Source organism: Charadrius vociferus, unplaced genomic scaffold, assembly GCF_000708025.1.
Source record: "Charadrius vociferus isolate BGI_N301 unplaced genomic scaffold, ASM70802v2 scaffold444, whole genome shotgun sequence".
Taxonomy (NCBI): Eukaryota; Metazoa; Chordata; class Aves; order Charadriiformes; family Charadriidae; genus Charadrius; species Charadrius vociferus.
In genome coordinates this window covers 1,924,445-1,948,394 of record NW_009648242.1, presented here as the reverse complement: position 1 = coordinate 1,948,394, position 23,950 = coordinate 1,924,445, and the positions used below count along the sequence as shown (strand labels likewise).

General features: G+C 43.5%; 1 protein-coding gene across 1 annotated transcript in view; it reads right to left on the bottom strand.

Moving 5' to 3' along the window:
• ADTRP (androgen-dependent TFPI-regulating protein) overlaps positions 1 to 20,793 on the bottom strand; it is a 34,031-nt gene extending 13,238 nt beyond the window's left edge. Inside the window, exons 1-4 of the mRNA XM_009884184.1 lie at positions 20,641 to 20,793; positions 13,373 to 13,507; positions 11,836 to 11,937; positions 676 to 791 (exon numbers count right to left, since the gene is read on the bottom strand). Of these exons, the coding sequence (XP_009882486.1) occupies positions 676 to 791; positions 11,836 to 11,937; positions 13,373 to 13,507; positions 20,641 to 20,793 (506 nt within the window). The remainder of the gene's footprint in view (positions 1 to 675; positions 792 to 11,835; positions 11,938 to 13,372; positions 13,508 to 20,640) is intronic.
• Positions 20,794 to 23,950: the final 3,157 nt, after the last annotated feature.

The window sequence follows — 23,950 nt, the reverse complement described above, 5'->3', positions numbered from 1 at the left end:
GAGGTGGGTGGATGGCTATGGGCTGGAGGGGGTGGTCAGATATAGTTTATTCTCCCAGGATCACCCTCCAACAGGTTGGAGATCAACTGTGGCACGTTGCTGGAAATGTAGGCAGTGTACACTGGTGGAGTGGGAAGTGGTAGTGGGGCAGATGCCTCCTTGCTACCCGTCAGTTTGCACCTGGCTCTGAGTATCATTTTCTGACTCAAGTTTCTAAACCCAGCCATGTGTCCCTGACAAATACCAAATGGAGTTTAACTCCTCTTCTGCACGGTGACCCCCAGACCTTTGAGGTTTGGTGTTTTTACAGTGAGCGAGACAGAGAGTGAAGGTAAATTTGAAGGTACTGATAGAAATAAAAACTCCAGCGCAGCAGAAATAACTCAAAGTACCCCGGAATTTATGGCAATTTAGTTGCTTTTCTATAAGAGGCCTTAGAAGAGCAGGAGATACTATGTATAGTCTCAGGGCCTGTATTGTGCTTGGAGAAACCTGCTCTGCCTACATTTGGAGATAGTTTTCATGCTTCTCAGCTGAAGTTTAAATTTCTTCTCCACAGAACAGACTTCTGTCTCCCGTGTGCCTGGGAGGGAACTTAAATCTAAGTACAGCATTTGGCCTTGGTTTACAAAGTAGATCACTGGAAGAAAATGTTTTAAAGTACATAATTCTTACCAACTGATATACAGAAAAGAAACAAATCCCAAAAGGATCAATCCCTTCTTCTTTGCTGGGTAACGATGCGGTGTGGCAAGGATTTCCAGGACAGCAAATGGTAATACAGCTGTGTGCTGAGGAGAAAAGAAAGTCCGTCAGTGACTGGTCACAGTGTGTCACCTTCAGTCATTGCTGTCACAAAGCTCAAGAGCCTGCCTGTAGGCAGAGGATTATTTGAGAATACTGAATGTTGTGGTATACAAATCTGCATACTTCTTTATTTTTTGATAGTGAAGATGTAACCCTGCAGTAACGAGCATGGAAATTTCCTTGTTAGCATACTGTAAAAAGTACTGTAATGAGGTCTGCCTGTAGCATGGTCTGCATTACTTTATAATAGGTGAACTATCCTTTTATGCTTTATAATGCAATACATTTTTTGGTAATTCCCATTAGAGTACAAAAGATCTTGAAGTCTATTGTTATGTGTGCTTGAGGATGTCAAAAGTCTCCTCCTTGAACTCATTAAGCAATTGCTAAATTGCCTTCATGTTCTCTTCAATTCATTACTGTATTTTAGATATTGTCATTTATTGTTTACTCCACTGCAATTGCAGTGTGTTGTGCTTCTCTTTGTAAAGTGAAAAATGTGGTGGTAAACGCAGAGAGAACTTAAGTTAGCTGTGACTCAAGATGATGAAGGAATTTCAAACAAGCTTAACCAAGAGTTAGTAAAGAGTTAGCTTGCTGGAGAAGCTTTTTTTTTTCCTGCTCTCTTGTTTTGGTCAAGGAGTTTGAATTGTATTAAGCAGCTTCAATTGCAAGGACTTTTATGATGATAACTGTCTGAGCACGGTGGATTTTCAGCACAGGGCAGACAGCTTGGTGGCACTGATTGTTTAGTGGTGGGGACCTGCCTCCAAGAGGGGTGGTCAGCACTGTGCGCCTGCAGGGAAGTCGGGAGCACAGCAGAAGCCCTTCTGGGCTCGGATGTTAAACAAACAATGCGGGGTTCTGGGGATGCTAATGCCTCAAGTTGTTGGCTGATTTGTGGCAACTTCAGAAAATAATTTTTGGGGGTGAAATTTCCCCACTAAAAGTTTTGTAATATTCCCTGTGCAAGCAATCAATAGCTTTAAGTTGCAATACCTATGAGAGAAGGCCTAAACAGTGCTGGGGAACAACACAGCAAAAGCAGCCAATGAGGTACAACGGGACAAAACTATAGCATCAACTGTAGCTGACTAGTTGGTTAAATTCCTATTAATTAAGGAAACGGTTTCATGGGTAGATGGGGGAGGAGGTGGGGGAGGGCAGCAGAGAAGGATAGATAGACTTTTAAACAGAAGAAAAACACCTGGCTAATGAATATTTGGTTTTCCCTAAAAGCACAACCTGCTGGGCGTATGGTAAGAAGTTCCTCTTGTCCCAAGGAAGTGGTTCTAGTACCTGCCTTCAATGTACGTATTTGTCAGAAGCTGTGCTGAGTATCTGATATGGTAGTATGGTGTCAAAGTTTTATTGTTGTATATTTATAGTATAAGTTGCCACAAATACACATGAAATTCTTTAAATGCACATTGAGCTACGTACAGCATGCATGAAAACATTCTTTACCTATTTGTTTAAGAGGCAGACATCCCTTTCTTGTCTGCCGCTGCCACGTGACAGCTCACTGGAAGCTACATGTCCTCCCTCAGGCCCCCCAGCACACCCCCAGGAGCTGCTATGTGTACCTGGCTGTCCTACTACCAAAAGAACCCTTCCATCTCAGTTGTTATTTTTCAGAGAAAAGAGAGAGAAAAGATTTATTTGATGTTCCAGTTCCTCTTACTCATTGGCACCGAGATTGTCCTCTGGTCTGTTTTTCATGAAGATATTCTTCAGCTCTATAACCCGCTTGGTTGACGGAAGAGGTCTCAGGGTATCAGTACAAGCAATTCCTGGATTCATTTAGCTAGAAAAATGTCTTTGGTGCACACGGTTTTCATATATAATCCCTGTAACTGTCTCTTAGTTAGAAATATATGTGTTAAGCTGCTTTTAGAATGATGAAAGAAAAAGTTTATTTTCCATAGCTGGTCAATAGTTTGTCTTTGAATAAAACACAAAATGCCCATGCAAGACAGCACTGATGGAAAACTTACACTTTGTCCTCACTTTTAGGCTTTAGCTTTCACAGTGGATTTGTCCATTATGGCAAGTGGTTATAAGTCCTCATTTTCATTTGACAGCCAGTGGGCTACAAAATTCCTTTGGGATACATGAAACATCCTTGCTGGTCTTTTAATTAATTTAAACACTTTTAACAACTATAAGCTGGTTGTTCCAGCTGTATTATTGCTGTCCTAAGAGGGATTTAGTATGAGTGACCTGGTGAAACGATGCTTTGTTGAAGTGAACAGTTTTTAGATGGGGGTTATTTAATATACTTATTTCCCTAGTTTGGGGCATTTTGTTCTCAGAGTGGATGTTAAATAAGTACAAGTCAGCACTATGATGATGCTTTAATAGAAAAAGCTTGTGGCATTCTGGGACAGTATTAACAGGAATATTGTGTGTAAGACAGACCTGGGATAAGTAACTATGCTGCTCCACTTGAATCGATGAGGTTTTGGCTGGCCCTCTGTCTCTGATTTAGGGCACCTCATTTTGACAGGTGCAGATAATTTGGACCATGTCCAGAAAAGGAGAGCACAAACAGCAAGAAAGTATGAACAGGAAAGCAGTCCAAAGACAGACATAGAAATCAGGACTGAATGTGTTGTTGCATCTGGAGAGAAAAGGAAAATGAGAGAGGTTTAAAAGGCTTGAGAGGTTGGTACGGTGATGATTGCAATGGGGAAGTTCTTCATGCCCATCGCGGGTAGGACCAAGAGTGATGGGCTCAGTTTTCCTCATGAGAGATGTAGATTTATACTGGAAAATATGTAGCAAGGTCAAGCAGGGAAACAATCACCTAGGGGAGCTGGGCAAACCCTTTACAGGAGAAGCTAGACAAGAAGTTGAGTGTGATTCTCCCAAGCAACCTCTGGGCATCTCTGACCCAGCCTCAGTTTTCCTCTGGACCAGCTCACCAGGGGCCGTGCAGACTCTGGAGGTAGTACAAGTGCATGTGGTCCAGAAGCAGAGAATGAAAGCATGGAGAAATGGGGGCTCTCCTCTTCTGACAGGAGCAAGCTCTTGTGACTAAGACCACCACCATCTCCACTCGCTTAGCCAACTTCTTCTCTTTCTCAGTTCATATGTCTTTGCGCTGCCTTATGGTACATGAATCCGAAAGGAAACAGGGAAGAGGAGGGAAAAGCAGACCTTTGCACCTCACCCTGTCTGATTTGCAGGGGCTTGAAGCCGAGCTTTCCACTCCCTAGAAGAGTGCTTCCACCTCTAAGAGCCGCGAAAGCATTCAGGAGTGGGGCTGTCTGCCTCTTGTTTTGTGAACAGTTTCTTAAAGGTTTCGGATCTATCCTGATTTGGAAAAATTAAAAAAAAAAATAATTATGACATAGGAAAGCTGCTTTCCTCCCAAGTCCAATGATGACACTGGCACACAACTTACTAAAGTTTGTGCTGTGTCTTCTGTACAAATAATTGTATCTTTAAAAAAATATTTTGCCATATATTAATCCAATTTTGTTTATTAATGGATTTTTAGCTTATTCCTACATAGAGAGAATCGCTATATAAGCTAGATATGCTTTTTGTAGAGCCATTTAAAGTTGCCATGCAAATGCCTTCTTGAGACAGGTTTCTACAACAGTTCTCAGCTACTTCATGCACCCCAGGAGGAAAATTTTTTGGTTTAGCATTTTTCCTTTGTGGATATAAAGCTTCTTTTCACCCTGCCCCGCTTCCTTCTCATGTACATATACACCCCAGTCCCAACAAATGGGTGGGAAAGTCTTCCCTTGCACTTCTGCTATCTCAGAGCCTATTGGTGACTTCATGTATTTCTGCTGAGTCCAGTTTGTCCATTTATGTTAAAATCACAGTGGAATTTCCACTCAATAACTGAGCATGTTTATGAGAGCAGATGCATTATTTACACAGGAGACACCAGAGGAATGCGTGGTTGGCTATGGGGTGCAAAACCTGCCCTTTGCCTATGACACGCAGTTGGCTTTCCAAATGATTTCCGTCTCACAGCCAATAGACGTTGACTTTGGCAGCATCATTAGCGACAGACCATATATCATGGTTAATCACATCTGCTGAAAGGCTTTAAAGACTTCTCATATCCTTCTCAAAAAAACCCCGATGTATTTTCTCATTTGAGTTATTTTTACCATAGGTCTCTTGTGCATGGTCATTAAATATACTTTCAACCCTATTTAGCTGCACTTTATATCCTTAAACTGACATACGTCTGAAGAGTGCAGTATTTGTATGGGGCCAAGTTCAAATATACAATTTTGCCTCTTGCTTTAAAGAAAACTTAATAATTAAGCTCAGATTGACACAGATCAAAACATTGGCAAAAATTGCTGGAAACAGTGACTCATTTTTTATTTCAATTAACAGTTTCTCAGTTTCACATATAAACAGTGAAACTGTCAAAAATCATTATCGCAGAGGGAGAAAACCCCTGTTTCGCTCCAAGGTAAGGAAAACAGGCTGAAACAATAGCTGCATGTTCTGATCAGGCTATCAATGACACGAACTGAATCAGAGAGCTATTTTCTTCTCTTGGCAGCAATCCTGTTAGTACTTATTTTGATGTTCTTTGAAATATTAATATATTTACTTGTTTAATAACCTCTGCTTATTGAAGAAAGCTTTCAGCTTACAAATTTTGTAAGGACAGAAGTATTTTAAATGCCTTTTTCTTTTAAATTTATTCGTACAGCAGAAAGATAAAAGTTATGGGACTTTCAAAATTATCAGAGGCATTTTGTTAAGTAATTGCACTTATAATCTGAATTCTAATTCCAAACATTTGATTTGAAAATCCTCTGCGGCTCTTTTTGGCAGTTATTACGATTTTTAACTTGGGTTTGATTTCTTTGCTTTTTTTCCTGACAAACTCAGGTGAATCTGAACTAGTTGTAAAATTGCAAAATTCTTTTTGTTGCTCATAAAATCTGTCATCCGAATACAGGGGAGGGAAAGTTTCTTAAGCATATGCTGAACTTTATCTGAAATAGTGGCATGATAACTCATCTCCTGTGGAGAAGAATGAAATTACAACATTCTTGTGTTTATTTTTTGTTTCCTACCCTATGTTGTATGTTTCCCAGGATACATTTCAGGTTCATGAGTTTAAAGTGAGATAAATAGTCCTCTCTGGATATTATTTCCACTGTTTGGTAAGACCGCATGGAATTTTCATTTCCCGTATATGTTGAGTAATTTGTGTATTTATTCAATGTTATAGGCTCATTTTGCTGTTGAGAACGTAAGTAGAAGCAGGTTTCCTGGGGCTGAGGAGGCAGGGTTGGGTAGAGCTTGTGCTCAGCTGGAGGCTCCAGCCTAGGCTGAGTTTTAAGCCCATGAATAATCTCCCCAGAGCTGCTGAGATCACTCGTCCGCCTAACGCGTGCGTCGCAGTTTGACTCGCTTTGACCCGGTTTGACTCCAGAGTGACGGAACCGATGCCTCGGTTGACCTTAGCTGTTTGTTTCTAATTCGTCTGCATTTACGCGCCCTCCGTGTCTGCTTTCCATTAACATGTGAGACTTTAGCGGGGGATTTTTCACAGTTACCACTGGCCAAACTAAACTCCACTGGGTACAGTTGGACACTGTCGAGCGCTTTTGAAAAACTGCCCGTGTTTCTCCTTTCAGACAAATTCCCTGCAGAGCTTGGTGTGCTGACAACCACTGGTGGCCGATACTCACGCTTGTATCTTCTCTGTCGGTATGTTACTGCGAGGAAAAAGTAAAACCCCACTTTGGTGCTGTCTTATGAGGCTCCTGAAGCCAGTGTGCGCTGGTTGACCCTTGAGATGTTTACTTAGTTATTCAGCTCTTTGTTGGGAAACGTCTTCTCATCTATGGAAATTTCCTTGGGTTGGATGTTTTTATAAACAATTGCAGCCCGTGTTATCTGTGTGTAATAAAATTAAATGGCTTCCTGTCACCATAACCTCTATTTAGTTTTATACCCCTCATAATCTTCTGTCTGTCTGTATGATGTCTCCTTTCTTGGCTTCCTTTTGGAACAAATTCCCTCTTTTGATTTATTTTGCTATGATGCTGCCTTAATTCAAATGCCTCCTTTAGAATTTTCTTCTGTAATCTGTCCTTATACATTTTCCCTTCTCTCTTAATGTCTTTTTATTTTTTAGGGTGGGAGGGGCTTAAGCATCATCATTTGTTTTATTTCCTTAACTATTACATTGCCTTGATTAAAATACTTCATTAAAGAAATAATCCTCTCTGAGTTACTACCTGTCTTTTATATTCTCAGCCATCAGTCCATTTTCAGGGAACGACAGGTTTATTTTATGGATCGAGCGGGAGGTTCAGGGAGTCCTGGTACTGAGCAGGCATGGTGACAAATTAGGCAGGAAACCATTCCTCAATTTAAGTCCAGCAGCACTCCTCTCTGAACTGTCAGCTCCTATCTGTTTCTGCCCTTCCCAGCTATGTTCATACTCATCTGAAAAGCAACTTTTTTTTTTTTTCCTGCTTTTTTTTCCTGCTTTTGCTGAGATATGTAGGTAGTTTGGGAGCATTATTGTGAAAATGGATGAAACGTCAGACCAATCATATGATAAAAGGTAAAAGAGCTCCAGAGATAACATTCCCAGCGTGTGCGTGTGCATTTTTGGAAATAAGGCCCTGGCTGAATATCCTATTGCTTACGAGCAAATGTTTTGTCTCCATGTCAATGCCAGAATTTTAATTGCATTTCTCCCTGACATTAGATACCTCGCCTAAGAAGCTGATGTTGCGCTGCAGCTGGAAGCTGACATGAGACTGAAGTGACACATCCTTCGCTGCGGAATATTTGTCTCCAGCTGTTCCTTCACGGGGTGGGTTACGGAGGCTGCACCTGTGTGCGTCGGGGTAGCAGCAGCCCGGGAGGATTCCCTGCCATAACATTTGTCTGTGAAACACATACTTTCTCCCTAAGGAAATGGGCTTATGTCAACATAAATGGAAACTTCAAAACCGTATATATGTAGTGCTGGGAAAAGCCAAGCATCTTTGCTCTTAAATGTGTGGGGTGATTAATTTCATGTGCCATATCCCTCACACACACATTCTTCTTCTTTGCCAAAAGCCGAATGTAATTGGAAGACTATGAATGTCCACAGTTGCCAGACAGCTTAAAATTGAGATACTGTGAAATGCAAACACATGGAAATGTTTCTCTCTTGTGTAAATATGCAAAAATTATTAAGCATTAAATACCAATTGCAAGGAGGATCGTTTAAGATGGTCAAAGAAGAACTTGAGGTGGTTCTTGTGTACACACCTGGAGCAGGAGCCCAGTTAGAGTGGCCTGGACAAGCAGGTTCTGCTCCACACTCTGATTTTGCACCCCCTTGCTTGGTTAGCATTGCAGCAGCTTCCTAAAATAGCTGTAGGAAGATATAATCCTGCACATAGATGCCCTCATATGGGAGTAAGAGTAATTTGTATTCATACAACTTATTTTCTTTTCCAGGTGAAAGCAAATCATACTGATCCAAAATAACATTTCTGCTGATGTAGTTTGGTCCACGCTAGGGAAGGTAACGCTTTAGCTAGGAAGGCAGAACACAAACAGCTTGGAGATACCAAGAAGCACCAAGATGAGATGGGACGTGGCAAGTCTTGCTGGTATTCTTAAGGGTACGGTGGGTTGCTTCAGTGGAGGAAAATGACTCGTATGCACCCAGGCTGTTCTTTCAGTCCCCTGTATTTTCCTTTTGCATTCAGATACTCCTTAGCTACTCTTCATTGGGAGAAAGTGCAAAAGAGCTTGAGAGGCTCAGGCCATGTGGGGTCTGTTGTCATTTTTTGCTGAAAGTCTGCGAGGTAAGCAATTTTTCTTTTGTGCCTCCATTTACCATCCCTCCTTTTTTATTCTTAGTTATTTAGCTTGTAAGGTCTCCAGAACATGCATGGTTCATAACTATGCGTCAATAAAGTGCCGAGGACACTGAAATGCTGATTTTTGTCAAAGTGAGAGGGTAGCGTTGCTACAGAATAAATTGGGAAAAGAGATAGCTAAACTAAACCGAGCTGCAGCCTGAAAATAAAGAAAACTGTGCTGTTTGCAAGAAAAATTGTGTTTTACAAGAACTGTGCCTTACAGACTGAAAATATAAACCTCTTTTGCAAAAAGGCAACTGTACCATTACCATTTTTCTGAACATATCTGGTCAATGCTGATATGTATCTTTTCTTTTGTTATAGATTAAAATGTTTTTGAGTGATCTCTTCTGACCCACCATTGCCCCTCTTTGTTTAGCATTCAATTCTGTCAGACCCTTCAAAATGTAGTGTTCTCCTGTACTGCCATTAAGTTGAATAATACGTGCACATGATTTAATCCAAGCTGTCTCCAGCAGTTAGTCGCCTTCTGGAGAGTATCCAGATGTTGCTTGAAAAGAGATGACTGGGAAAGAAATAAACAATTTCACTTGACGAATTGGCCAGCATATCTTTTGTCTCAGCCACCTTCTCCTTCGAAAATCTTGTTCAAATAAAATAATTGTGCTTAAGACATAAGTAGGGTGGGGTTTGTTCATCCATGAAGCTCAAAGCTTTGTATAAAGATGGTAAAACACAATTATCCCAGACAAACAAAAGTGGAAACTGAGGAGCAGCCCTTGGGTTAAATTCAGTAGAAAGGCAAAGAGAGAAACCCAGGTATTCTCGAGTATTTGGCCTCCTTCAAATATTAACAGGATTCCTTTCTGCATTAGCCATCCTTTCTGTAAACCAAAAAAATGTTTTGGCTCAGAGTGCAAAAACATGCCTAAAATGTAATGCTCTCTGTACGACTCTGGGCTACCAGGTGGGCACCACTCTCCCACTGCAAGAGCAGTAAATGTGAGAAAAATAAAAGGCTAGTTCACTTTTGCAAGGGAAGTGCTGCAGCATCACTGCAAACTCAAGGAGCTTGGTATTCCTTAAGTGCTTTCACATGATTATTTTTTAGGTTCACTCTTCAGTTACATAACAACATATGCTTTCCCTATTTACAACTTTAAAATAGACTGAGATAAAAAAAAAAAAAAATACTCCCACTGCAAATGATATGGCACTGACGTCTACTACTGATACACCGATGTCTTTTTTTCACCAAAGCCAGCTAGATGCTGCCTCAATCTGCCGTGAAATGGCTGTAATCTCAGAGCCATAAAGTATAGCAATGTGCAAGGAAACAAACCCAAAGAAAGAGCGCCTGCTTGGCAATCAGAACTTGGAGATTGTCCCTTAAAGCGTTGGTAGCTCCCTGGATCTTCCCAGTGTTCCCAGTGGATATTTTGGGTTGGAAGAAAGAAATGCCTCAGCTAAGCCTGAAGGCACCTGTTGGAAGGTGTCCCAAAATGTGGGGCTTGTCAATAGCGGGGATCAGTCTACTGCGGTGGCAGATGTTTTACACGCGATAGTGACTGGAAGGAAAATTTCCCACCCAGGAACTGTCAAACACAAGATGTCTGCAGTGTATTAAGAGCTTTAGAAATAAAATACTAGGTTGTGATAGCGGTTTGCTTTATGCGAAGTTTCTCTCTCGTCAAAATAATTTTGAGGAAGAATTGTTTTCCTTTTTTAACACCTGTTTTTGACATTTCTGAAGTAGAAAAGCTTTTTGTTGTTGTCAGAATGACTCTGTTATGAAATGTAGATGTAGGTAGGGTAAGAAAGAAGTTATAACGAATACGTCTGAGGGATTCCTGCAAAGATTTTTTGCACATGAAATAAAAATGTACATTCTAGTACCTCTTAACCTTCCCACGTCATAAACAAATGTGGAAATGGAAAGGGCAAATTCTCAGCTGTGCACTGGGATTAAAACCAGCAGCAAAGCCCATCTCGTCTCGGCTTCACCCTGCGCCCTCCCCTTCCCCAGCACCTCCACTACCACCAAGACTTTAAACTTCAACCGGTCACCCGTACCAAATCCCGGACCTGAAACCAGCATGATGCTGAGGACCCAAGGAATCTCTCTTTTCAGTGGGCGATGGCTTTGAGAAAGAGTGGTGCCCGTTTGCATCTGTGCAGAGATTTGGACAGCCGTGTAAGGGCCCCTGGGAATTGGATTGGTGGGCAGAGAGCAGGTGATAAGGTTAAAAGTGCAGGATGGCTGCAGTTTCTCACTCGGGTATCAGTAATGCAGACATGCCTATGTGTGTTTGGATTCCAGGCACACGCATCTGAAGACGCCTGTCTAAATCAAGTGGCTGCTCAAAACCTTTAGCAAGCATCCTCAGCCAGAAACCCCAAAGCCTCCTGCATTTACCTGCAACGCGCACCGGGAACTGCTGCAGTGGGTTGCAAAGGGTTGTACTTAAGAAATGAAGTCTGGAGAGAAATGAGTCTTCTGTGTGATTATTTCATACTTTCTGGCTTCTCTGATTCAGTCTAGTGCTGAACCTCTCCCTTCTCTCCCCCTTCCCGTTAGCCCCACGAGGCCTCCCTGACCTTACAATCCACCCACGGTTTCCATGTTACTGTCAGCCTCCTTACACTTGACTGATGAGAAATATGTGATTATTCAACACATCATAAAAACAGCCAGAGCAAATGAAGGAGAAATCTGGAAAGTATTTATAGAAAATCTGTAAACAATCATTGCAATTCAGCTATTCAAAGCTGTGCACACATTAGCTTATTAGCTGTTGAGCTGTCAGATGTTCTTTGGTTCTTTCACCTTTTTAAAAAATTAAGAACTGCTTTGTTATACTCCCAGCCATTTTGTATTCCATAGACAATTTCTTTTTTGAGCTACAATAACCGAGAAGAGATTGTTTTTTTTCCCTATGACTACACATCATTGCGTTGACTTCAGAGGTTTGACAAGCACCGATTCGCTGACATTCCTTGTGCTCTAAAAGGCTTCTCGAGGCGACTTCAAGCACACGCATCTGTTTGCTGTGTACAGCTCAACATCAGATTCAGCTAAGGAGGAAGGAGGAGGTTGAGAAAGAAGCAACCGTGAAACTCTTGTGGAAAGAGACACAATGCGACGGTGGGACACTCATTGCCTCTGCGAGGGGCAGGGGTGTTTCTTACTCACCATAGCGTGATTTAACCAGAGCGGGATGACTCCATCAAGGCTTTTGGGGTAAACCAGCTCTCGATTGTAGGTATACAGTGTCCAAAAGGATATAGACACAAACTGGAACCAAAATATAAAATGAAAGAAATTTCAAAATGAAAGACAAGCATCATTGATAGGATTTGGCTAGTGCTTTCCTTTCTGAGAAGGCAAAATTTCTCCTACATGAAGAATGGTGGTATTGCCAGATAAACTCATGTATCTCGCATGTTACAGCATAAAGAAAGGAATTTACTCTGAAGTGCAGCGTTCTGTGTTGATACTGCAAGAAAAACCTCTTTATAAACTGCCAACACTGACATTTTCTGTGAAATACTAGATTAGCTTTTAACTTCCTTTTTTTTTTTTTCCCCCTTTGCAGATGGGATCTTTTGATGGTCCAGAAGTTCTTCTTGAGGGATTGACTGTCAAGCCACAGCATTTGTTCTATTCAGTAACAAAGTAAAAACAGATCTTGGTAAGACAGTTCACCTAAAATTTACCCTTATCTTCACAATCCCTAAGCCTAGTCCATAAACTGCAGGTGCAAGCTGCACTGTGGGCACCCGCTTTTTCCCCAACAGAGGTGGATTTACGGTGAGAGAACTTAGCTATAAAAAATGTACCCTACTATTGGTTACTGATATCTGGACGCTGATTTGCACTTTTTTGGCCTGGCTTTGTATTTGAGCACACTTTGTACCTGTGGTGTGAGATGCTGGAAGAATGAGGCTAACCTGCACCTCTGTCCTGCGGGCACAGCGAGGATGCCTGGGGGGATATGACAGCAGCATCATGAATACTGCTGTGCGGGGAAGGTAAATTAGCCAATCTCTGTCTCCATCACTGGCAGGACTTTTTTAGTGAGCCAGCTGGCTGAGCTGCTTGTGGACCAGATTTAAGCAGCACTTCTGAGCCCTTTGAGATTCAGAGATGGCTGAGGCTTCGTTCACACAGAGTGGTACCTATATGTATAAGTAACCCATCCGTTCCCGTCCAACCCACAGCACGAGATAAACAGCATTGTCTGTGAGGGAGTAGGTGATCCGTGGTGAATCTGATGTTGGCTATGACTATAATTATTGTCCTGCGAATCTGTTTCACTCCAGCGATTATTTAAAGCCGTGCTGGAGTCAGAGAAGGAGAAGTGAGATTTTGCTGCCTCTTAGGTACCCTCTCATGTCCTCCTGGCCCGTGCTGCCCTTTAGAGAAATGCTCTAAGTCGATAATTCCACAGCTATTTGGACCGTGAGATTAACGGAGAGGTTACACCTCATTCACCCTATGGGGGTCAATCTGTGTTCGCTCGGGGACAGCAACCCTAAAGTTTGTGCAAGAGGTTTTGCTTTCAACCATAACAGGCTCAGCACTGTTTATTCTTCTAAATGGTCCGAATTCATTTGCAAATGGTAAAAGAAAGCCTGCAGCTCTTATCCATTTTATACATGTGCATGTTATGCTATACACCCCTAATCATTTATGAAAACATTATTTTTTACATATAGACGTTACTTACTGTGGACACTGGGAAAGCCAGGACACTGAAAAGAAGGTCTCTGCTGGAAATTATGCACTTAGCACATCGCAGTTTCTTAATTAGTCTCAACACATCAGCCAGGAAGGACACCCCATAGAAGACAGCCTGCAAAACCTAAAGTAATTACACCTAATGAGGGAAACTCATCCAGCTTTAATTAGCACGTTCCTCAATGAACTCTGTTCCTGCTCTTCAGGGAGCTGTTTTGCTCGTGAGCTGCAAGCCCGCGTGAGGGAAATAGCTCTTGGCTAAATCTTTTTTACTAACTGAAACTGATTAAATAAAGTTGTTGGGGAGATAAGTTTAACAGTATCTTGTTTAATAGACTAAACAGAGATGTGTGATGTGGTTCAGACAGGAGGGGTGGAAGGCCATGTTGAAAGCCAGCTCCTTCACACTTCACGTGTTAATTGTCGCGTTCAATGGATCCGAGCAGGAGCAGGAGAGAACAAAATATGCCAAGAAATGTTTCCCATAAAGCAATTGCTAGATAGCTTCTCCCACCATTTAGCCAATGCAGGGCCTGCTTTTGGGGGCCTCATGGTGCAGTTGATCTCAGTGTCAAGTACCTCAAAATGCTCTAACATGAGAATTGGTTACAGCAGTTACCAAAACCAGAACCTCGAACCTCTTTTGCTGAACTCAGAGGGATTCAGGAAAGGATTTCAAGTGCTTAGAAGCAGAGATCCAGACTTCACTAACTAAAACTGAGTAAGTTAAACGCTTTATAACTAATGAATTTTGGAGTTAGGGGGGAGGGGGGTATTGTGTTTTGTTTTGGTGGGTTTTTTCTTTCTTTAAATCATTTACTAGTAATGAGGGTGGGGTTGTTTGGGAAGGGTGCTAGGAGGATTTGGAGAAGAGTTAGATAAATGCACAGTGACAAAACAGAATTCCACAAATGGCGTATGAAATTGTGAGAATATTGTGGTTTAAACCAATATTGCTCTTCTGGTTACTCCATTTTCTCTCCTAATGCTACACGGCAGATCACGCTGAACCAGATTTGTCAGATGCACAAAGGCAAAACCTAGCAGAAAAATAGTTCTGCCGCTACTTTGTGTTCAGCACTGAGTCTAGTTCAAGCTGTGTTAACTCATGGGGTAGCCTCTTCTTTTTGAGGTTGTCCCAGAGCGATGCAATATGGGAAATACAGCCTGCTGCGAACGCTGGACACGCTAGCAATGCTGAAATGGAAAGAGGCCGTTTTACAGCTTTCAGGGTGAGATCTCTTTTGCCATGATCTTACTCTGAATCAGATATTTATTTAGAGTGAAGTGTCTGAAGCTGTGGCTGATTACTTCACCAGTGTCTGAAGGAGCTGAGAAGGGTGGTGCTTGGGAGGGGACAGAATTAGTGCAATGCTTTTTCATCAGAAATTCCTCTATTATTGAAATACCTGAGGGAAGGAGGGGACTACGATTTCACCGTGCCCATCTTCAAACAAGGGTTTCTGCAAGCTTTAGTTTGCAAGTTTGCAGGTCCCAGGGTCGCCTAGGGCAAGGTATCAGAGGTCCTGCACCAGACCATTCAGCTGCAAAGCCCCGTTTCCTCTCTAAAGCACAGGGTGAAGAGCCACATTTTTACATAAAAAAAACCAAACAGCTTCATCAGTACCCACATACGGTTTTGCTCAATTCTGAGGCACTCAAACCAGCTCTTTTAAATGTGGTTTTTCTCCCCCCCCCCCCCATTATCACAATTAGCCCCTGTAACTGCAAGCACAATCTCAGTCTGCAGGGATTCTGCCCTCCAAGTCAGGGGTGGGTCTAGTTCAAAAAAGTCCATACTGGGGCGCAGCACACTCAGACCCAAGCACGTGTTCAACCAAAACATCTGTCCCAGTCCCTGGCCTTGCCAGGACACCAAAACCAAGTCCTCAAGGAGCTAAGAAAAGCTGGGTAATAAACAGAAGCTCTTGTTACACCCTGTAGAGTCAGCAGTAACTTTCTGTAAAAAAGCATGAAAAATTAACATGATGGTGGTGACAGTCTGGTGACACATGGTGACTAATTGCCAATAAAGCAATTAGGGAGAGGCCTGGTTCCCAGAGGATGGGGCTATTATTATCTTGTTCATGGTCAGCCTTACATTAATCATGGGACAGGGATAGGCTTCTTCTCCCCACCCCCCTCCCCCTTTCAAAATTAACTAAAACAAACATTTCTGAAAAGAAACAGTCCCAAAACAGCCACATTCCCAGTCTGGTATTCTGTCATACACAGGGGAGGACAATGTTATCTTCCATATGGAAAATGCTTATCTGAATGTGTAACCTGACCCATTTCTCTGGCTGAACATGGAGAAGAACAACTCCTGAAGGAGTTTGAATTCCATCTCAGGAGCTTGGTTTTGCGCTGCTCATAGCTCTACCCTTGTCCCCTGGTGTGGGTTCAAAGGGGTTTCGGGCAGTTTGTGATCATCCTGTATTTTCAGGAGCAATGAAAGAATATACAGGTAATTTTCAAGCCAGAAAACTGGACCTAGCTGGAACCATCCCCAGTAATGCTCAGTCTGGCAGGGTGCACTGCTGGTAGACTCCAGTCACAGCTCCGAACCTGTGCTCTTCCAGGCTTATTCCTGTAAGAAAGCTGCTTCCAAATCTCACAGCCCTTCACTAATGGGAAAATGTTGACATTAAAAATAAATAAATAAGCCGACATGAAAACAACAAATTATTCCAGATGTCCTGTGAATTTCCCAAACAGCAGTGCTGGCACTCACAAATCCATTGCAGCCACTCATGGTGTATAAATCTGCTGGCTGTAAATAAAGAGGATCTCCTACAGTATTCCCACATGAACAGGCGGAAGACTGGAAGCATTCAGAAAGCTAATGATTAACCCAAAGAGGAGAATATGGAGATGATTATCCCTGTTGGAGGGATGCTGCTTTCCTCTCTAGACCCCGCAGAGCTCCATGGCGCTAGGTGCTGTAGAAATGCTTAATTTGGCCAGATCGATTTTCCAAACTGAGAGTCATAATGACAAAGACAAACCTTAATTTTTATCTACTCCAGTGATCAAAGGGCTGTTTCTGTTTAACTAACCCGACATGATTTACTTTCGCGTATAAGATCTAGCCATATGTGTATATTGAAATCTCCAACTATTACAAATAAATCAGGCTCCAAGCTCTGCCCTTAAGGGGAGATAAATGCAATATTCCGAGTAGGCTATTAGACATAACAGTCAACATTTAGTGTAGACACACATCCATTCACATGATAGCAACCTGGAAAATATGTATACTAAATACTGAGTCTATTTTGAAATAAATAAAAAAAACCCCAGCTTTCAGGAGAATTGAAAAGTATTTCAATTATGAGAGACAAAAGCGTAAGGAATGAAATGGGTCAGGAATGCAATTAATAGTTTTTAAAGGTGCAGTGTGCTCTTTATGCAATGATTTACTAATAGATTTACAGCACTGAGCAGTTTTTTATGAGCTCGGATATTTCAGGCAAAGAATGATTCAGCTTGTACTGGTTTGTGTCACAGACAAATGAATACAAAACCGTTTTTATTTTTAATTTCTGCTTGTTCAATAATCGGTCAATGAACTCCTTTGATACAAACCCCACTTATCTTTTTTTTTTTTTCCCTTACAAAAATATTTCCTTTCTGAATCTTGATTGCTATGATCATTAAGTAGATAAATGAATCTGAAGCAACGTCAGAGCTGTAGCTCTCTTGGGAGAACTGCATGACTGTGAGGAATTGAATGAGGTGCTAAAAGAGGGTCATATCTAGAAGAAATTCTCCAGCATCCCTCCAGCAGAACGAGGAGTCAGGCTGCATTTCCATCCCCGGAAAATGTCACATTTCCCAGTATTTCCATTTCAAATCAGAGTGAGACAGCCACAGCAGCTTTCCACAGAAGGAAATTTTTAAATGCAATTCCAAAGAGCTGAGAGGAATCGGGGGAGTGTGTGGGGGGTGGATGGGTGTAGAAAATTTCCAAGTGATTTGGCCAGCCGGTGTCAGAAGTCAGGCAATCGCAGCCTGGCAGGAGATAGGCAGAAGAGCTGGACAGGCGCCCTGCCTGCCTGGCTCTGGGGAAGCCTCCAAGGCACATCCCAGCCCTCCCTGGCGCGATGGCTCCACTGAACCAGTGCAGCCCAGCAGGAAGGTTTTCCCTGCTGTTCTTCCCCGGGACCATACCTCCCGGCATCCCAAGGTGTTTCCCGGCACTATTTCCAAAAGCACAGAAATGTAAAGCATCGGGTGTGTACCTGATGGGCGTCTGTGGTTGACAGCCACCTCTTGTTCCTTGATGTCCCTCAACAGCAACATGGAGTGGGTTTACCAAACCATGGGACAACTCTCCCAGGTCCTGTGGACCCCCACAGGGAGCTCCATGGCCTCTTGGACCATCTTGTCTTCTCACCCTCTTCCTTCCATATACAGCGGCTCAGGAAACTTTTGGCACTCAGAGACACCTTCAAACGCTGTCCAGATCAACAGGAGAATGGGGGATGAGGGAATTTCTCCCCCAGGGCCCCTTTCACTCTCTGGCAACCCTTTCTTGAAAAAGCCCCACATTTCTGCAGAATAAGGACTACTGGCCACAAAGGAGTCATTTTGCACACCCTGCCCCATTGCCACGTTTTCTGTGTGAAAGGCAGCATCTTCAGCCCAAACCATCTCCCTGTTGGTTGACAGCTCTGTTTTAGTGTCAGGATCAAATCAATAAGTGGTTAAAAGATAGGAGACAGAGGACTGGAGAAGTGGAGCAAGGGCTCTCACTCACAGAGATTTAATGAGACCTGAGCTGTTCAGCAGATTCGTAAATGAGCTGGGGAAGAGAGTGAACACTGAGGTGGTAAAGCTTTGTAAATCTTTTTTTTTTTTTTTTCCCCCTCTTTTTCTGTCAAAACAAAGCCTGACTGCAAAATTGCCAAAGAATCTCAGGATACTGAATGCATTCAAGATCAAATAGCAGGCAAAAATCAGTGTTGGTAAATGCAATGCAATGCATTTTAGAAAAAAGCAACTTCAATTATATATTTTTCAACAATGAGTTCTAAATTAACTATCACTATCCAGGAAAGAGATGTTGGACTCGCTGTGGATTGCTCTCTCAAATTGCCGGCTTCTTGCTCACCAGTAATCAAAAAGACAAATAGAGAGTTAAGAATTGTTGAGAAATAAACAACAGAGAAGGAAACACCTTTAGGCCGCTGTATAAACCCATGCTGAGCTCATAGCTCGACCACTGCAGCCTGCCCTACTTACCCCTTCCTGAAACTAGAAAAACTACTGCAAAGGGCGACAAGGATGTTTTAATGAAAGAAGCAGCCCTTTGTGAAGAGAAATGAAAAAGGCTCGGACTTCCAGCTCACAGAAAAGCATCACCAAAGGGAAAACCGGGTAGCAGTCTCTAGTGAGTGGCAAAAAGAAAGTGTACAGGGATGGATGATTAAATTACAACAGAAAAGTAAAGGGGCATCCAATTCAGTTGTCAGGAAGCAGGTTTACACCAACAAAATGAACTGCTCCTTCACACAAGGCACACTCGAGTGGTGGCACTTGTTGCCACAGGACAGGGAAGGCATCAGAAGTATAAACACGTATGTTTTTCCTTCAGATAGATGAAGGAAATTCTTTGAAGCTGGATGATCATTTCAATGAGTATTTCTGCATCCCAGAATACTGGGAGATGGGTTACCTGCTTTCTCCTCTTGATCTCATGATTTGCAGCTGTGTCATATACTGGGTGATAGATCTCATTCTAATGGTGCCAGAGGATGGAGATGCTTTTTTGCCTAAGGGTATGGTTGGTGCTTTAATGGGTCCAGCTTTACCCAAAACCCAAAGGAGAGGAGCTGGGCACACAGGGAGCAGCTTGTCTGGGACATGACTGGTGGTGGTTTAGTCTACTGACATGTCTCAGCAGGACAAACTAAATGTCCTTAAGGTTGTTGAACCCTGACCATTTGATTGTTGGCATTTCAGGAAAAATAATTTTTAAAAACGTCACAAAAAGCCGAGGTCTACTGATACGAAAATGACATAGCATACACCATCCTGACTGCAGCGATATATGTGCTCTCCTCCTTCCACAATGGCTTGGCCACTGAGAAGGGCGCTGTGGCTCCCTGAAGCCAAGGTTGTTGTAGCCACCTCACGTGCCATTCACCGCCTCTTGGCTGCAAATATTTCACAAAATCACAGAATGGTTCAGGTTGGAACAGACCCAAATTTCCCAACCCCCCAGGTGTCTCCAAAGGCCCCAGTTGGAGATGGGGAGCCCTTAGACTTCAGCTGAGCTCCACCGCAGGGTGTCTCCTGAAGAGTAAAAGTAGACATAAACATAGCCTGGGCCAGACCTCCCACTGCTGTTTAACTCTGATGGTCACACAGAATGGACAGAAGACTACAGAGGTCCCTGTGGTCATCCTTCAGATCAGCAAGTGTCCCAGAAGTATGTCCCTTGTAGGAACCCTCTCCACATGCCCAGTCTTTCCACCCCACTGCCACCACTGCCACAAGTCACTGATGAACCACTTGGACTGTGAACAAGCCTTCTCCCCAAGGGTATTGAATTTGCTTTCATTTTGTTTTCTATCTGTCTTGTGAAAAGTTAGCATATTAGGAGAAACAGAACACATTACGGTCTATGTTTTTCTGCGTATTTTTAGGAAATGCAGCAAGCAGTTGATAGCACTGTTAAAACACACATAATATTATCACAAGTATCTCTCTCCGCAGGCTGGAATTTCTTCCCCTCATGCCCTTGACTGATTTTCTAAGCTTGTACTCTGAATGGTGAAATTAGCACCATGCTATGCTTTATTTTACCTTTTCTGTAATTTACAAGACATAAAAGGCTATCGTAAAACTGAAGCCAAACTCCAAGCAGAATTATACTGTGTCTTGAATCAGGGGTTAGATAACATACACCAAACTTGCACATGTCCTGGCTGGACATACCCTACATTTCTGTCCCTCCTCTACATTTCTGTCCCTCTCCTCCGTAATAGCTTGTCTCTTACAAAGAGGCAGCTAGCTTCAGAGTACTTTCTGAAAGTCAAGCAGCTTGCCAGCCAATATTCTTTCTGCATAAAACCTGAGAATGCATTTCACAGCACAAGCATGGATCCCTACTTAGTTCCCTTTGGGGCATAAACCGTTAAAGGAAGCAGTTTAACAGCAGCAAATATACCAGCTGCATATGTCTTGAGGCACAGATGGCAGACAAACAAATAGACATATTGGTATCACTGTACAACACGATTTGCTTACCAGATTGAGGACTGTCAAATATTTCCACTGCCCACCGTAAAGGAACACTTCAGATGGCCGCTCTTCTGTTCTTACATGCGTGATCGAATAGGCGACGAAAAAATACCAGACAAAAGCAAGGCAATGGTACGTTGCGAGAGTAGAGATTTCCATGCTTCAGCTAAGAGCAAGTGATAATCAGTCCAAAAGCAGCTTTTCTCTTAAGGTCCTCGGTTGCTGTGCATGGGAAATGGCAGGGCAGGAGGGTTTACTTCGGAGCAGACTTGGGACAGGTTGCCACTTTGCTCTCGTCGCAAGGAATATTCACAAGGCTGTGAACTTTGCTTCTGTTTGTTTCCCTTCTCACTGCACAGATAGGCTGGGGGGAAGGCGAGAAGAATAGGCTTATTCCCCGGATTTAAATGCCTCGCTCAAGATTAGTGAAGATTACTTGCGGAGTTACATAAGTTTTGGGGGATTTTTTTGCAAAAGTGGGGGGAGCTTTGCTGCTGATTTTGTGTAATGGGCTGTTGTGCTTCAGGTAGCACACGAAAACAAGCAGCATTTTCCTCACTTGTAGCTATGGGAGCAGCCGTGTCTCCAGCTCAGCTTGGGAAGCCTCTGAGACTGTTTTTCCCTTGTGCCAAAGGAAGAAATGGGAAACATAACAGTCTGTGAAAGAGAAACGAGTTGATTTGTTGATAGGCTATGGAGGTGGCAAGGAAGCTGAGAGGATTCGTAGGCAAAGGTCCTTGGGGTTCAAAATCACTGCAAGCGTTGATATTTCTTTTTTGGGGGGGGAAGGCTCTGCAGCCTTTACGCTGCTCCACGCAGCTGGGATCCATCACAACTGTGCACAGCAGGTTGGCCAAACCCCAAGTCGCTTTGAAGCTCTGGCAGGGATGGAGATATGGGGCAAAGGCTGTGGGTGACAAACCCTAAGCACTGAGCAGGACGTCTCGCCTACCTGCCATTCATCTTCAGACAGCCCCTCTTCCCTGGTGCGACATCATCGCGCCGTCGGGGCTGCAGTGCAGAAGAGAAGAACCGATACTCATGCAATGACCCTAAAATGAAGCGATCAAAAAAAGTTCCCATGGAAATGCTCATTTTTCCCTCTCCTCCTGCCAAGGGCAGCCCTAATTAGCACTGGAAAATACAGACGGCATTTCCTATTTGGGCAAGAGTCTGCATGATTGCAGTGCTGCCAGCTGTAATTGCCACCTGAGTGTTTTACGGGGGCCTTGGCGGGGAGCGGGTACCGTGCCTCGGCCCGTGGCTGGACCTTCCCCAGGTAGGACGGGGAGAGGGGCTGCTCTTCTTGCCCCCATGGAGGCTGTCCCCAACAGGCTCCCCCCCGCCTTCTAACTGGCCTACAGGCAGCATTGAGCAATCTGCTGTGTTTTGGTTTGTTTTGTTTTTTCTCTTGCATTTTTTTTTCCCCCTGATATCAGACATAAGGCTCCATGTGGGATGATTTCCTTATGAACTCAGACAGCAATGTGCATGCATGTTGGGAAACAGCCCTTGCGCTAAGGCACTTCATTATCCTCCTGTGTTTCGATGACTTCTCCCCTAATTCAGATTACCCGCATCCCAGATTCCCCAGGCATTCCAGCCATCACAATCCCAATGAAATCTTTCTGCCTCCCTTAGAGGAAAAATAGAGATGTAGGTCCTTTTGTTTGAGGTTGGGGGAGAAAAACCCTTGCCGGGAAAAAAAAAAAAAAAATAAAATACGGGAATATGTTTTTTTGGACTCTGACAATGTCACTGGTCTTTTCTTAGGAAATCTGGCAGAAAAGAGTTTTCAACTGCCTTTACAGACTTTCTGGGTAGGGGCAGAGCTGCTTCCTCTGTTCCTCCTTGTTAAGACTCATCCCTGTGACAAAAGGCAGGCACAGAATAGGGCTCTGGCATGGAAGGGCCCTTTTTATTAGTGATTTGCATATCAAAGGCACCAAGCAGTCAGCACTTAACAAGTTATCTTCACACCACTCCTTCTGAGGTTTTGCTATAGTGCAACTTGAAAACTGGGAAGGCATGTGCTTCTGCTGAGTATGTGCCCAAATGCATGCAAATGAATGTAAATGTATGCAAAACGGCAAGGTATGTTTTTTCTTTTCTGGAGGATCTTGGCCAGTATGGCTGGGAAGGTGTCAAGTATGGTGACAGTTTTCTGATGCGGACACCTGTCCCACAGACTGAGACCATCTGCTTTGTTTTCCCGTACACAAGAAGCAAGATACTTATCCTTCAGCCTACATAAGGGATGAAGTTCAGATGTGGAAAAATGGCAAAGGGAGGACGAGCGCCAGATAGGATCTGAAGTCTAGCACCCCACACTTCATGGGCTCTTTCTTATTTCCCTGCAGTGAGCAAACACACTGGCGAGGTTGTATCGTATGCCTTCTCTCCATTGGTATGAACATCTGCTCAAGGTTCAGTGGAACAGGAAATTCAGCCCAAAAGGTTTTTTTTTTGCAAGGGGTGGAGAGGAGGAAGAAGGGAGTACATCAGGGCACAAGCAGATGTGCTGCTGCCGCCGATCTAGTGGGATGGTTTGGGGCAATACCATTTTTCCATCTGCTTGGTACCACAGCCCGGCTCACATCTGCTGCTCCTCTGCAGCTGAGCCACGTTCATGCGCTCTGCCAACCCTCCCAGGCTGCTTCAGTGGCTCATCTGACTTCAGCGGCGACAGGCTGATTTTCTGCTGAAGCAAACTGGGAGCTCCTACTTAGTCCATCAGCTGAAGAATAGTAACTAGAGCTGTAAATCGCCTTGTACCCGCAAAATGTCCCCTGCTTGTGCCCTCTTCTAGGGGAGGGCATTGGGCCAGCTTGCCCGACTTCGCACCGAAATGGGCTTGACTCACTCGTATTATTAGTATGGTTCAGGTACAGAGATGACAGCAAACAGTGCAAACTGGTAATTTCTGAGAGCAGTACGTCTGTTTGTAATGTCATTGTGCATCTCTGTGCATCATTGTGCAGTACTGGTACCTGTACTGTTCAACATCTTTGTTGGTAACGTGGACAAGTGCACCCTCAGCAAGTTTGCTGATGACACCAAGCTGTCTGGCGAGGTAGACATGCTGGAGGGGAGGGATGCCATCCAGAGGGACCTGGACAGGCTGGAGAGGTGGGCCCAAGCCAACCTCATGCAGTTCAACAAGGCCAAGTGCAAGGTCCTACATCTGGGTCGGGGCAATCCCAAGCACAAATACAGGCTCGGCAGGGAATGGCTGGAGAACAGCCCTGAGGAGAAGGACCTGGGTGTGCTGACTGACCAGAAGCTCAGCATGAGCCAGCAATGTGCAATCGCAGCC